A 13423-nucleotide genomic window follows, 5' to 3' on the forward strand; every position below is an offset into this window, starting at 1 on the left:
TAAATGACCCAAACACAGCGTGTGTGTGTTTACATATACATGTGTGTGTAGTCTGTGTGGGTGTGTGTGTGTTCATTGCAAATGCATGCGTCCGTGTGTGTGTTCATATCTGCGTGTGTGTTTTCATATCTGCATGTATGTGTGTGTGTGTGTGTGTTTTCATATCTGCATGTGTGTGTGTGTGCATGTTTGCATGTGTGTGTATATTTGAGTGTTTATGTATGTGTGTGTGTGTGCATTTACTTATGCATGTGTGTACAATTTATGTATGTGTGTGTGTGTGTGTGTGTGTGTGTGAGCGTGCGTGCGTGTGTTCATATGTGCATGTGTTCATATATGCGTGAGTTCATATATACGTGACGTGTGTGTTCGTATACGTTTTGTGTGTGCGCGCAGCGCACGCATGTGTATCTATGTGTGTGTGTGCGTGCGTGCGAGCGTGTGTTTATAAGTGTGTGTTGAGTTTGTGTGTCTTAATATGTGTGTGTGTCTGTACATATGTGTATTCATATAGCATGTGTGTGTTTGTGTTTATATATGCATGTGTGTGAGCGTGCATGTGTGTTTGCATGCGTCTGCGCATGTGTGTGTAATATATGCGTTTGTGTTTGGTAATATATGTGCTTGTGTGTGTATTCAAAAATGTGCGTTTGTGTTACTATATGCGTGTGCATGTGTGTTTATAAATGCGCGTTTGTATTCATGTGTGTCCTCAGACTCGGAGAGAGAGAGAGAGCGAGAGACTATAACTTACCCTGCGTTTTACACCAAAATATGCATTTGCTGCCCGTGCGTACGCGTTGTCCACGATGTTTTGCGGCGCAGCAAAAGTTTTGCTGCGCCTCAAAAGCTTCTCCTCCCCTGGCCAGGCATTTGGCTCAGCTCAGTCACACACACACACACACACACACACACACACACACACACACACACACACACACACACACACACACACACACACACACACACACACACACACACACACACACACACACACACAATGATACACAATACCCAACCCAAACAAAACCAGCAAAAACATGACACGGCAACATTGCCCAATGTTGTCACAATGGACCTGGGACAACGGCAGAGGACATGTTTATTTCCAAATGTCTGCAAGGATTGGTTTAAAAGAGAGATAGTAAGGTGGTGCAAAACAGTTAAATTATTCACCCACGTACACGTTACCTACTGTTACCAATGGTCCATCGTAACAAATCGCCTGCTCGGCATGCCATGCATATATGGATGCAGCTTTGAAGGGGACGCAAAACACAGCTTTGGCAACGCTGTTGAACGCTGATTGGCTGTCATCACGCGTTTGCTGCCGAAAAGTTGAAATATTTCAACTCGAGCAGCATTTGTCGCGCCGCAAAATACGTGAACGCGCCTGCAGCGCAGCACGCCCGAAAATCAAATCTTGCTGCCGGTTTTCTCGGCAGCAAGTGGTCCGGCAGCAAACCCGCTACGCGTCTCTACATTCACTCTGAATGGGATCGTGCTGCGCGGCGTCTTTTTCAATATTTTGGTGTAAACGCCGGGTTACACAGAGACGCTGAGTCACCCTTCCACCCTAACCCAACCCCCGGGAGGAGGTCCTCCTGGGTGAAGGAGGACCAGAAGGTGTGGAGGTGTGTCAGTGTGTCTGAGGACCCTCCTCCACCTGGGGACACTCTGTAGAAGGACAGAGAGCCAGCAGGCCGGTCCAGATACACTCCTACTCTGGTGGAGCCAGCGGGGGGGGGAGGGAGGGCTGTCTGTATACCGTTGTACCAGGCAGAGTAACGATCATCAGAACACTCAAGACTCCAGGACTTGTTGTTCATTCCAAGCGAGTCAACACCCTCTCCTCTCCTTGTGATTCCTCTGTATGTCACTCCTATAACAACAGGTCCTTCCCTCTCTACCTCCCAGTAACAGCGGCCAGTCAGAGCCTCTCTACCCAACACCTGGGAACAGGGGTAAAATCTCTCTGGGTGGTCCGGATACGACCGGTCCAATTTAACCATCGTCACCTTCCTGTTGTCCTCAGACAGAGAGTGGTATCCGAAGGCTGTCTCTGGGTCCAGTGTGAGTTCACAGGCATCTGAAGGGGAACAAGACATGAAGGGCTGCTGAACCATTCTTGGTCATCATCATCATCATCATCATCATCATCATCATCATCATCATCATCATCATCATCCTCATCATCCTCATCATCCTAACAATACTGTTACTCTGGCATTCTTCTTCTTCTTCACGTTCATCTACTCTACAAACATCAACTAACATAGAAAGACTAAATCATGTCAGAGCTTCTATAGTGGACTAGTGTGCTATAGCTTTAGAAATAGTTGTGAACATTGTTTATACGATCATTTAAGTTAAACTTAAATGTAAATCCCATGTGTGTGTCCCATTCAAACATTGAAGCCTAGAAAATGTATGACCTAAATCTACTCAATATTTACAAAACATGCAAACATTATACACCAAAACGTATCACAACATGGTGAGCTTATTGCTCCTCTCGAATATCTAACCTATAGTCTACATTGTTTTCAAGATATTAGACTTTGAAAGGTTCCAATACACATCCATTGTAATCCGCCTGTGTATACCACAGACTGAACCAGCTGAGCTCACATACAGGCTGGAAACTAACTGTTGATACCATAGACCTGGTTCATACATACTATACATAGACATGTACACATACGTACACACACCGACACAAACAAACTAGACATACATAACACAGGGAAACATAGCTATACACACGTATACACAAAAGTCCACATGGGAATGACCGGACGTCACCTCCTGCTGTGTGGATGGACTTTCCATCTCAATAGTGAGTGTGTGTTGTGATGAATCAAACAGACACTTACATTTCTTTAGAGCTGGTTTCAGCCTCCCCACTCCACCGTGCTCCACACTGGGGGGGAATCAAAGTGAGAGCAGCATGTTGAAATATTGACCTTCATCATCTGCCGTCTCATCACGTTCTACACAACATGAGTTACAGCAGCCTTTTCAAACCACTTCATCTAGCAGCGGCTTAAATAGGAGACTTAATCCCTGAGTGGTGAGCTGTCCTCTCCATACCTGAGAGTGTCCAGTCTCCAGCGTGGATCCTCCAGTCCAGCAGAGAGCAGCGCAGCTCCTGAGTCTCCTGGGTGATTGTAGCTCAGGTCCAGCTCTCTCAGATGGGAGGGGTTGGAGCTCAGAGCTGAGGCCAGAGAAGCACAGCCTTCCTGTGTGACCAGGCAGCCAGACAAGCTACACACACACACACACACACACACACACACACACACACACACACACACACACACACACACACACAAACACACACAAGAGAATTATTACGTTTCTAGAGGTAAATCTGTTGGATGTCCTCTGATGTGGAATTTGTGGTGTAACTGTTGAGTAAAACTGACCTGAGAGTTTCCAGTGTACACTGTGGACTCCCCAGTCCAACAGAGAGCAGCTTCACTCCTGAATCCTGCAGATCATTGTTACTCAGGTCCAGCTCTCTCAGACTAGAGGAGTTGGAGCTGAGAACTGAGGCCAGAGCTTCACAGCATCTCTCTGACAGATGACAGCCATTCAGCCTGTACACACAATAAACAGAACATGTTAGAAACTGTGATTAATGTTTTTGGATGATTAATACCGAAGTCATTTTACGAAGTTAATGGATCTTTATATATTAAGAGTTAGATTTCACATAGTTCATAAACAAAACATATCATTATGCTTCAAAAAGCATAAAGCATAATATACACACACATGAATTAAAGCGCGGCTGTATTGCGGCGCGGGTGTAATCGCTCTATTGGGAAGCACGACCCACTTAAGTTCCTATGGAGACACTCTGCTTTGATCAGAAACTAAAACAGTGGTTTTAACTTTGTGCAAAGTTTCATTGAAATGTCGCCGCAGCATTCAACAGCTATTCAACAGCCTGTGAAGAACTGCACTATTCTGGACGACCCAGTGAAGAAAATAAAACCTAATTGGAGTATATTATCCAATCAGCAGCCAGTTATTATAAGTAGGTATTTGATTGAGGAGGATGAAGAGTTGATTGGTGAGGAAAGAGATGTCGAGGCGCTGGCGGTAAAAACAGAAAACGACCCCCTATGCATTCAAAGCATTGACAAGTGATTTAAAGCGAGTGAATCTGTTCACACGAATGGACACAGATTGATGGTACGTGATCAAGGACATTTTCACGTTTCACAAAGGGGTGCGAACACATTTGTTAGGGTGCCACCAAATGAGAAAATTAGGTGCACCAGTAGAAAATGTGTCTTGAGCCCTGAGAGGACATATTATACCTGTTAACTTCCTCTGATGTGGAACTTGTGGTGTAATTGACCATTGAGTAAAACTGACCTGAGACTTTCCAGTGTACAGTGTGGACTCCCCAGTCCAGCAGAGAGCAGCTTCACTCCTGAATCCTGCAGATCATTGTTACTCAGGTCCAGCTCTCTCAGACTAGAGGAGTCTGAGCTGAGAACTGAGGCCAGAGCTTCACAGCATCTCTCTGACAGGTGACAGCCATTCAGCCTATACACACAATAAACAGAACATTTTAGGCAATGTGATTAAAGTAACTTACATCTTTTACTTTTAACATATTGAAGGAAGTATGTTGAAGTCTTTTATTAGAGATGTTTTATTAATTTAACTAATATATACTATTAGTATACTATACTAATAGTATATATACTATTTTTATTCAATATTTGAGTTTTTTGTAGTGTTTGAGACCTGTTTTGTTTCTATGTATTTCATGTATTGTATTGTAATACATGTTATAGTACATCTACAGACATGTTTTGTATATTAGGGTTACAACCAGCGGTGACAAAAGGGGAGGGGGGGCTAGCGGGGGCTTAAGCTCCCCCTAAGAAGGCTGAGCCCCCTCCTCTTATTTATACATATAGCTACATATTTAAATACAGCTGGATTTAACTATTATTATTTAAAAAAAAAAATCTTTCTTTCATTATTTCATAATGAATAGAGCTTTTGAGTTTGACTTTTCAACCTGGTTACACAATATAACGTTGTGTATATTGAGATACATGTTATAAAATAACCTCGAAATATGTTTTCTATGCTATCATAACGTTTTATATTCTACTATCAGGTATATTGTGTTGTGTGTATTGTGATACATGTTATTAATGAACCTACAGAGATGTTTTGGAGGCTTTGACCACTGGCAGCAGCCTCAGAAGACCCTCCTCTGAAGCACAGTATTTATTCAGGTCAAACACGTCCAGCAGCTCCTCTTGTGATGACAGTAAGATGAAGACCAGAGCTGACCACTGAGCAGGGGAGAGAGATTCTCCGGAGAGACTTCCTGATGTCAGGAACCGTTGGATCTCCTCCACTAGAGAACAGTCGTTCAGCTCATTCAGACAGTGGAACAGGTTGATGCTTCGCTCTGTAGAGATTTCTCCAACTATCTTCTCCTTGATGTAAAGCACTGTTTTCTGATTGGTCTGTGAGCCCCTTCCTGTCTGTCTCAGCTGATTGTGTTTAATCTGAGTGATCAGTGATCTACTATCTTTTTTCCCCAGCAGACCTCGTAGGAGATCCCAATTGGTCTCCATAGAGAGGCCCAGAAGGAAGCGGAGGAACAAGTCCAGGTGTCCATTCTCACTCTGTAAGGCATTGTCCACAGCACTCTTGTAGAGGAAGAGGAGTTTATCTTCACCAGAGGTTGGTGGTTCTTCTGAGAGCAGATCAACCCCAGTGTCGATGAAGGACAGAGAGACATACAGGGCAGCCAAAAACTCCTGGATGCTCAGATGGACAAAGCAGAACACCTTATCCTGGTACAGCCCACATTCCTCTTTAAAAATCTGGGTGAACACTCCTGAGTACACTGAGGCTGCTCTGATATCGATGCCACACTCTGCCAGGTCTGCCTCGTAGAAGATCAGGTTGCCTTTCGTCAGCTGGTTAAAAGCAAGTTTTCCCAGAGAAACAATGATCTCCCTGCTCTCTGAACTCCAGTCTGGATCTGTTTCAGCTCTCCCATGATACTTCCTGTCCCCCTGTATGGACTGAACCCTCAGGAAGTGGCTGTACATCTGAGTCACAGTCTTGGGCATCTCTTTACCGCTCTTGGATGTTTTGAAGAGGTCCTCCAGAACTGTAGCAGTGATCCAACAGAAGACTGGGATGTGACACATGATATGGAGGCTTCGTGATTTCTTGACGTGGGAGATGATTGTGCTGGCCAGCTTCTCGTCTTTGAATCTCTTCCTGAAGTACTCCTCCTTCTGTGGGTCGGTGAACCCTCTCACCTCTGTCACCATGTCAACACACTCAGCAGGGATCTGATTGGCTGCCGCAGGGCGTGTGGTTATCCAGATGCGAGCGGAGGGAAGCAGGACGCCCCTGATTAGGTTTGTCAGCAGCACGTCCACCGAGGTGGACTTTGTGACATCAGTCCAGATCGGGTTTCTCTGGAAGTCCAGAGGAAGTCGACACTCATCCAGTCCATCCAAGATGAAGACAACTTGGAACCGGTTGTATCTGCAGATTCCTGCTTCTTGGGTCTCAATAAAGAAGTGATGAAGAAGTTCCACCAAGCTAAACTCTTTCCCTTTCAGTAAATTCAGCTCTCTGAAAGTGAGGAGAAATGTGAAGTGTATGTCCTGGTTGGTTTCGCCTTCTGCCCAGTCCATAGTGAACTTGTGTGTTAAGACGGTTTTACCAATGCCGGCCATTCCAGTTGTCATTATTGTCCTGATTGGTTGATCTTGTCCAGGTAAGGGTTTAAAGATGTCCTCACATCTGATTGGTTTTTCCTCAGCTGGTTTCCTGGAGGCTGTTTCAATCAGTCTGACCTCATGTTCCTGGTTGACCTCTCCGCTGCCTCTCTCTGTGATGAGGAGCTCTGTGTAGAAGTCATTCAGCCCTGTTCGCTGTCCTGCTTTAGCAATTCCCTCAACCACACACCTGAGCTTCAACTTCAAATTAGACTTGATTTTATGTTGGCACTCGACAGCAGCAGATCCTAAACGACAAAACAACAGAAGACATCAGTTAGTGGATGATGAAATCAATGGAAACATGTCAATATTTCCTGTTAGGGAATTATCTTATGATCAACTTCATGATGTTTAGTGGCTTCATTACTTGTAGTCGGAGAAGCTGGTTGTGACAAGGACTGGATGTTACAGATTCAAAATGTTATTATTTTGTTATTTTCACAGCAATATGATTGGTCTAATAATAGTGAATAAGTAGAAAGTGACTTTCTATGCTGATATAAAAAGATAGTGTTGCATCTCTTCTACTGAGTTAATCTTCTATTGATCTGCAGTATAATGTTTAACATTCTTTAACCTGATGGACTCACAATAACAATACATATCTGGATCAAACCATTTAACCCCCAAGATGAAAGATATCGCCGCATTAAAGAATATATTAGAAATGTAGAAGTCTCACATTATGTCATTTAGTCTGAACAGAACAAATAAGAATCTGATACTGCTCTTCAAAATTAAAATATTCTCTATTTTAAAGATAAGAGTCTCCTCTGTCTTCAGAATAAGAGTTTCTTACCGGCCCACAGTGTGTCGGCCAGTTCTTCATGGTTCATCTCCATCAGGCAGAGCTTTGTGATATCCACCACTCCCTCTATGGCGCGCCTCCTCTGCTCCTCCTTCTTACCATCTAGCTCCTCCTCCTCCTCCCTCGGACTCTCTGAGCATTGTGGGTAATCTGGGAAGTGAACCCTCCAGAGCTTCTTCAGCTCCTTGTCTAGAAAAGTGTGTGCGTTCTTCTCAGCCCTCTGGAACAGAACAAACATCAAGGAGAACTTTACTCTGAACTCAATGAGGCCATCTGGAGCATCTGTTCTGGATTCACGTCCACTGGTCTAAAGAGGGAAGCCTGGAGACTATTAGCACCACAAGAGATGCTTTCTAATGAAGAGCTGAAGACAAATGTCTCGGTGGACATTTACACACCTTGATCAGCTCTGTTTGATGCTGCTGTACAGACTGAGCACTGGTTACCTTTGACCTCTCCTGGGGTCTGTGGAGAACACACACACACACACACACACACACACACACACACACACACACACACACACACACACACACACACACACACACACACACACACACACACACACACTTAGCTTTTACTCACACAGCAGTTTTCATGCTGACAAGATAATTCTTCTTACAAGGCAGTTTTTAGGTGAGAGCATTTCACTTGTTTCAAGCTTTTAAGTCCATAATTATCTTGATAAGATCTTATAACTTGTTACAGAGATGTTATTACTGGCTCTGAGACCTCGAAACTACAATCACAGAATTATAAATCTGTTTGATCAACACAGCTGTACCAAACTGCTCTGTCAAAGTCAGAGTCTTATTTTAATCATGTTATCCTTTCCATCTCTCATATTAAGAAAAGACAATGACCAAATGGAAGTCAATGTTTCAGTGAAAATCTTTGTTTAGACCAAACACAGTCGAGAACAAAGACAGAACCCTGTTCATATTGGGGAGCTGATGCCTTAATGCTCAGTTCAGATTTATTTTCCTTCATGGTCTTCTGGTTTAGCTGTTCATGTTGTGTTTTAAATGTGGTCGATATGACGAATGTGGAACTAGAGTGACGTCAAAGTCACATTACGATACGACAGCTCAACCTGAGGTCGCATTGAGAGAAACCCCTCCTGTATCTGATTCAGGACCAGGTATTAAAGTGGCCCCACCAGAATTGAACAGACCTGATTCTGTGTGATTTGTGCTGTTACACTGTTCTGAATGAAATCAGATCGGAGTCACCTTTGAGTAAAACAATTTGGCAACTCTTGCTTGCAGTGTGACGAGACCAATCACAGCCTTTTACCATACCTTTACCATAACATCTCCCACCCCCGCCCCCCCGACCGTCCAGCGCTGAAGAAGCCCCCCTCCATGTTTCTGACCGGTCACTCTCTAAACACTCACCTCTTCCCAATAGACTGGTTTCCATCTTCAAACCTAACAGGTTGTGCCATAGACCAGTCACTCTTCAGGGAGACACAGCTGGGTCCAGGGGAGTCTGCTCTCTGCTGCTGCTGTGGGCTTCAGCACACACACACACACACACACACACACACACACACACACACACACACACACACACACACACACACACACACACACACACACACACACACACACACACACACACACACACACACACACATCTTTTACCCGGCAGTTTTTATGCTGACAAGATAATTCTTCTTACAAGGCAGTTTTTAGGTGAGAGCATTTCACTTGTTTCAAGCTTTTAAGTCCTTAATTATCTTGATAAGATCTTATAACTTGTTACAGAGATGTTATTACTGGCTCTGAGACCTCAAAACTACAATCACAGAATTATAAATCTGTTTGATCAACACTGACGTGCCAAACTGCTCTGTCAAAGTCAGAGTCTTATTTTAATCATGTTATCCTTTCCATCTCTTATATCAAGAACAGACAATGACCAAATGGAAGTCAATGTTTTAGTGACAATCTTTCTTTTAGACCCATTTACTATTTACAATCAGGGCATTAAGCAGACGTTTTTATCCAAAGTGACTTACATCGGTTAATACACACATTGACACTCCGACGGCAGAGTCAACCATGCAAGGAGACCGCCAGCTCTTCAGGAGCAGTTAGGGTTAAGTGTCTCGCTCAGGGACACATCAACACTCAGCTTGGAGGAGCTGGGGATCGAACTAGCAACCTTGCGGTTACAATACAACTGCTCTACCTCCTGAGCTAAGCCGACCAAACACAGTAAAGAACAAAGACAGAAATCTGTTCATATTGGGGAGCTGATGCCTTAATGCTCAGTTCAGATTTATTTTCCTTCATGGTCTTCTGGTTTAGCTGTTCATGTTGTGTTTTAAATGTGGTCGATATGACGAATGTGGAACTAGAGTGACGTCAAAGTCACATTACGATACGACTGCTCAACCTGAGGTCGCATTGAGAGAAACCCCTCCTGTATCTGATTCAGGACCAGGTATTAAAGTGGCCCCACCAGAATTGAACAGACCTGATTCTGTGTGATTTGTGCTGTTACACTGTTCTGAATGAAATCAGATCGGAGTCACCTTTGAGTAAAACAATTTGGCAACTCTTGCTTGCAGTGTGACGAGGCCAATCACAGCCTTTTACCATACCTTTACCATAACATCTCCCACCCCCGCCCCCACGACCGTCCACCGCTGAAGAAGCCCCCCTCCATGTCTCTGACCGGTCACTCTCTAAACACTCACCTCTTCCCAATAGACTGGTTTCCATCTTCAAACCTAACAGGTTGTGCCATAGACCAGTCACTCTTCATGGAGACACAGCTGGGTCCAGGGGAGTCTGCTCTCTGCTGCTGCTGTGGGCTTCAGCACACACACACACACACACACACACACACACACACACACACACACACACACACACACACACACACACACACACACACACACACACACACACACACACACACACACACACACACACACACACACACACACACACACACACACACACACACACACACACACATCTTTTACCCGGCAGTTTTTATGCTGACAAGATAATTCTTCTTACAAGGCAGTTTTTAGGTGAGAGCATTTCACTTGTTTCAAGCTTTTAAGTCCTTAATTATCTTGATAAGATCTTATAACTTGTTACAGAGATGTTATTACTGGCTCTGAGACCTCAAAACTACAATCACAGAATTATAAATCTGTTTGATCAACACTGACGTGCCAAACTGCTCTGTCAAAGTCAGAGTCTTATTTTAATCATGTTATCCTTTCCATCTCTTATATCAAGAACAGACAATGACCAAATGGAAGTCAATGTTTTAGTGACAATCTTTCTTTTAGACCCATTTACTATTTACAATCAGGGCATTAAGCAGACGTTTTTATCCAAAGTGACTTACATCGGTTAATACACACATTGACACTCCGACGGCAGAGTCAACCATGCAAGGAGACCGCCAGCTCTTCAGGAGCAGTTAGGGTTAAGTGTCTCGCTCAGGGACACATCAACACTCAGCTTGGAGGAGCTGGGGATCGAACTAGCAACCTTGCGGTTACAATACAACTGCTCTACCTCCTGAGCTAAGCCGACCAAACACAGTAAAGAACAAAGACAGAAATCTGTTCATATTGGGGAGCTGATGCCTTAATGCTCAGTTCAGATTTATTTTCCTTCATGGTCTTCTGGTTTAGCTGTTCATGTTGTGTTTTAAATGTGGTCGATATGACGAATGTGGAACTAGAGTGACGTCAAAGTCACATTACGATACGACTGCTCAACCTGAGGTCGCATTGAGAGAAACCCCTCCTGTATCTGATTCAGGACCAGGTATTAAAGTGGCCCCACCAGAATTGAACAGACCTGATTCTGTGTGATTTGTGCTGTTACACTGTTCTGAATGAAATCAGATCGGAGTCACCTTTGAGTAAAACAATTTGGCAACTCTTGCTTGCAGTGTGACGAGGCCAATCACAGCCTTTTACCATACCTTTACCATAACATCTCCCACCCCCGCCCCCACGACCGTCCACCGCTGAAGAAGCCCCCCTCCATGTCTCTGACCGGTCACTCTCTAAACACTCACCTCTTCCCAATAGACTGGTTTCCATCTTCAAACCTAACAGGTTGTGCCATAGACCAGTCACTCTTCATGGAGACACAGCTGGGTCCAGGGGAGTCTGCTCTCTGCTGCTGCTGTGGGCTTCAGCACACACACACACACACACACACACACACACACACACACACACACACACACACACACACACACACACACACACACACACACACACACACACACACACACACACACACAGCTGTTACTCAGACTAATGATGGAGTCATGATGTATCGCTGTTGAGCTCTGAGATGGACAACAGCCAGAGTAAGTGAGATCCTCTTCTTACCTCTTAGCTCTCCTATGGTGACCATGTTCCCCAGACAGAGTGGTCTTAGAGGTAGGACCCCCCTCCTCTCTCTCCTCATCCATAGTAGACTGGAGACAAACACAGCTCCATAAGGTTCCTACGGCCACTCAGTCCTTATTCTCTGCTTTTAGATGAGGCAGGCTGGTCTTTCCAAGACGAAGACCCTCTCGTCCTCAACGAGGGGAGAGATGTGGAGATGCTGCCCAGACGTTTCTAATAAACTATTTAATAACTATTCATCATTCCACACAGAAGGTCTCAACGGTCTTCAGATGTGTCTGATAAGATCAAGTTCCCCGTGTGGATATCATACCAACTGCTCTCTGTGCTGGTTAAACCACTCTGAAGGCAGGACCATATATGGACTTCCTCATGGGGTATTAATGCACAGGCTTACCTGGGCTGAAGCCCCAGGGCCTACGACGATCAGGGGGCCTATCATGAGCTGCGGTAAATGTTTTCTTTTTTTTTTATACTGGCTCATGATGGGCCCCCCGATCGGCGAAGGCCCAAGACAATGTGATTTTTGTTTGGGGCTTACAAAGATCAGAGGCCTTTCATGAGCCAAGAAAAAAGGGGGCTAGTGGTAGCTGGGCCCAGTGAACACCACAGCCACAGTCGTCCAACCAATCGGAAAATAATTTACACATCTTCATTGTAAGATCCCCTCTCAGGGGGCCTACGACACCTCTCAGCCCCAGGGCCCAATGGCAGGTTAATGCAGGCCTGGGTATGACATCACAACCAGATCTGTGATGCTGGCCCACAGAGAACAAGACCTGGTAAGAGATGACGTTCAAACACCTTCACTAACCAAGATGGCCATCTTACTGTCTCAATAATGCAATCATAATACCTCAATACAAATAAAACAGCTGTACATTCTGTCCTAAATACCTTTAAGGTCACACAAGGACACACAAGAAGAAAAAGTCAGTATTAACTTCCACACATCCACACATTGACTAAAGTTTTTAACCATGTGGTTTTACAGGAAGCTAACCATCAACCTATTGATAAGATTCAAAGTTATTTGAATCTTTGGACATTTTGAAGAACAAATCTTCCTGCTGTGATGAAGTGAGCCACAACAAACCGTCCGACTCATAACAAGGAAATGATGAACCAACCAGTTGGACCAGTTCCCCTCCAAGTTCATACTCCTCCCAGACTAACATGCTAAGGCGGCTGATCCAACAATAATAACTTGATTAAAATAAGAACGATTGACTGAGAGCTGTGATGTGCAGAAGCTCAGAGAAAAACCAAGAGACACTCGATGGTTCAGCCAGCCTGTAGAGACACTCAGTCACTGAGTCAGCTGCTTCTCTACAGCAGAACAGATACCATGCTATCAATAAAGAGACTGATAACGTCATGAATAGAAGCACATCAAGTAGAAAAGGCCTCCTCTGCTCTGTGTCT

At 44.4% G+C, this 13423-nt stretch overlaps 1 protein-coding gene across 4 annotated transcripts in view; it reads right to left on the reverse strand.

The window, feature by feature from the left end:
* LOC132447861 (NACHT, LRR and PYD domains-containing protein 12-like) overlaps nt 1-12103 on the reverse strand; it is a 37503-nt gene extending 25400 nt beyond the window's left edge. Inside the window, exons 1-12 of one of the 4 annotated variants that reach the window (XM_060038853.1) lie at nt 11978-12103; nt 11656-11772; nt 10304-10420; nt 8994-9110; nt 7995-8061; nt 7588-7816; nt 5197-7033; nt 4390-4563; nt 3429-3602; nt 3094-3267; nt 2877-2923; nt 516-2089 (exon numbers count right to left, since the gene is read on the reverse strand). In XM_060038853.1, coding sequence (XP_059894836.1) covers nt 1521-2089; nt 2877-2923; nt 3094-3267; nt 3429-3602; nt 4390-4563; nt 5197-7033; nt 7588-7816; nt 7995-8061; nt 8994-9110; nt 10304-10420; nt 11656-11772; nt 11978-12060 — 3705 coding nt within the window. In that variant the 5' untranslated portion in view covers nt 12061-12103 and the 3' untranslated portion in view covers nt 516-1520. Of the gene's footprint in view, nt 1-515; nt 2090-2876; nt 2924-3093; nt 3268-3428; nt 3603-4389; nt 4564-5196; nt 7034-7587; nt 7817-7994; nt 8062-8993; nt 9111-10303; nt 10421-11655; nt 11773-11977 lie in introns of those variants that run through there. The other 3 variants (XM_060038857.1, XM_060038856.1, XM_060038850.1) reach the window with 3 other exon arrangements.
* Between the last annotated feature and the right edge of the window lie 1320 nt (nt 12104-13423).

The sequence above is a fragment of the Gadus macrocephalus genome, chromosome 19 (assembly GCF_031168955.1).
Source record: "Gadus macrocephalus chromosome 19, ASM3116895v1".
NCBI lineage: Eukaryota > Metazoa > Chordata > Actinopteri > Gadiformes > Gadidae > Gadus > Gadus macrocephalus.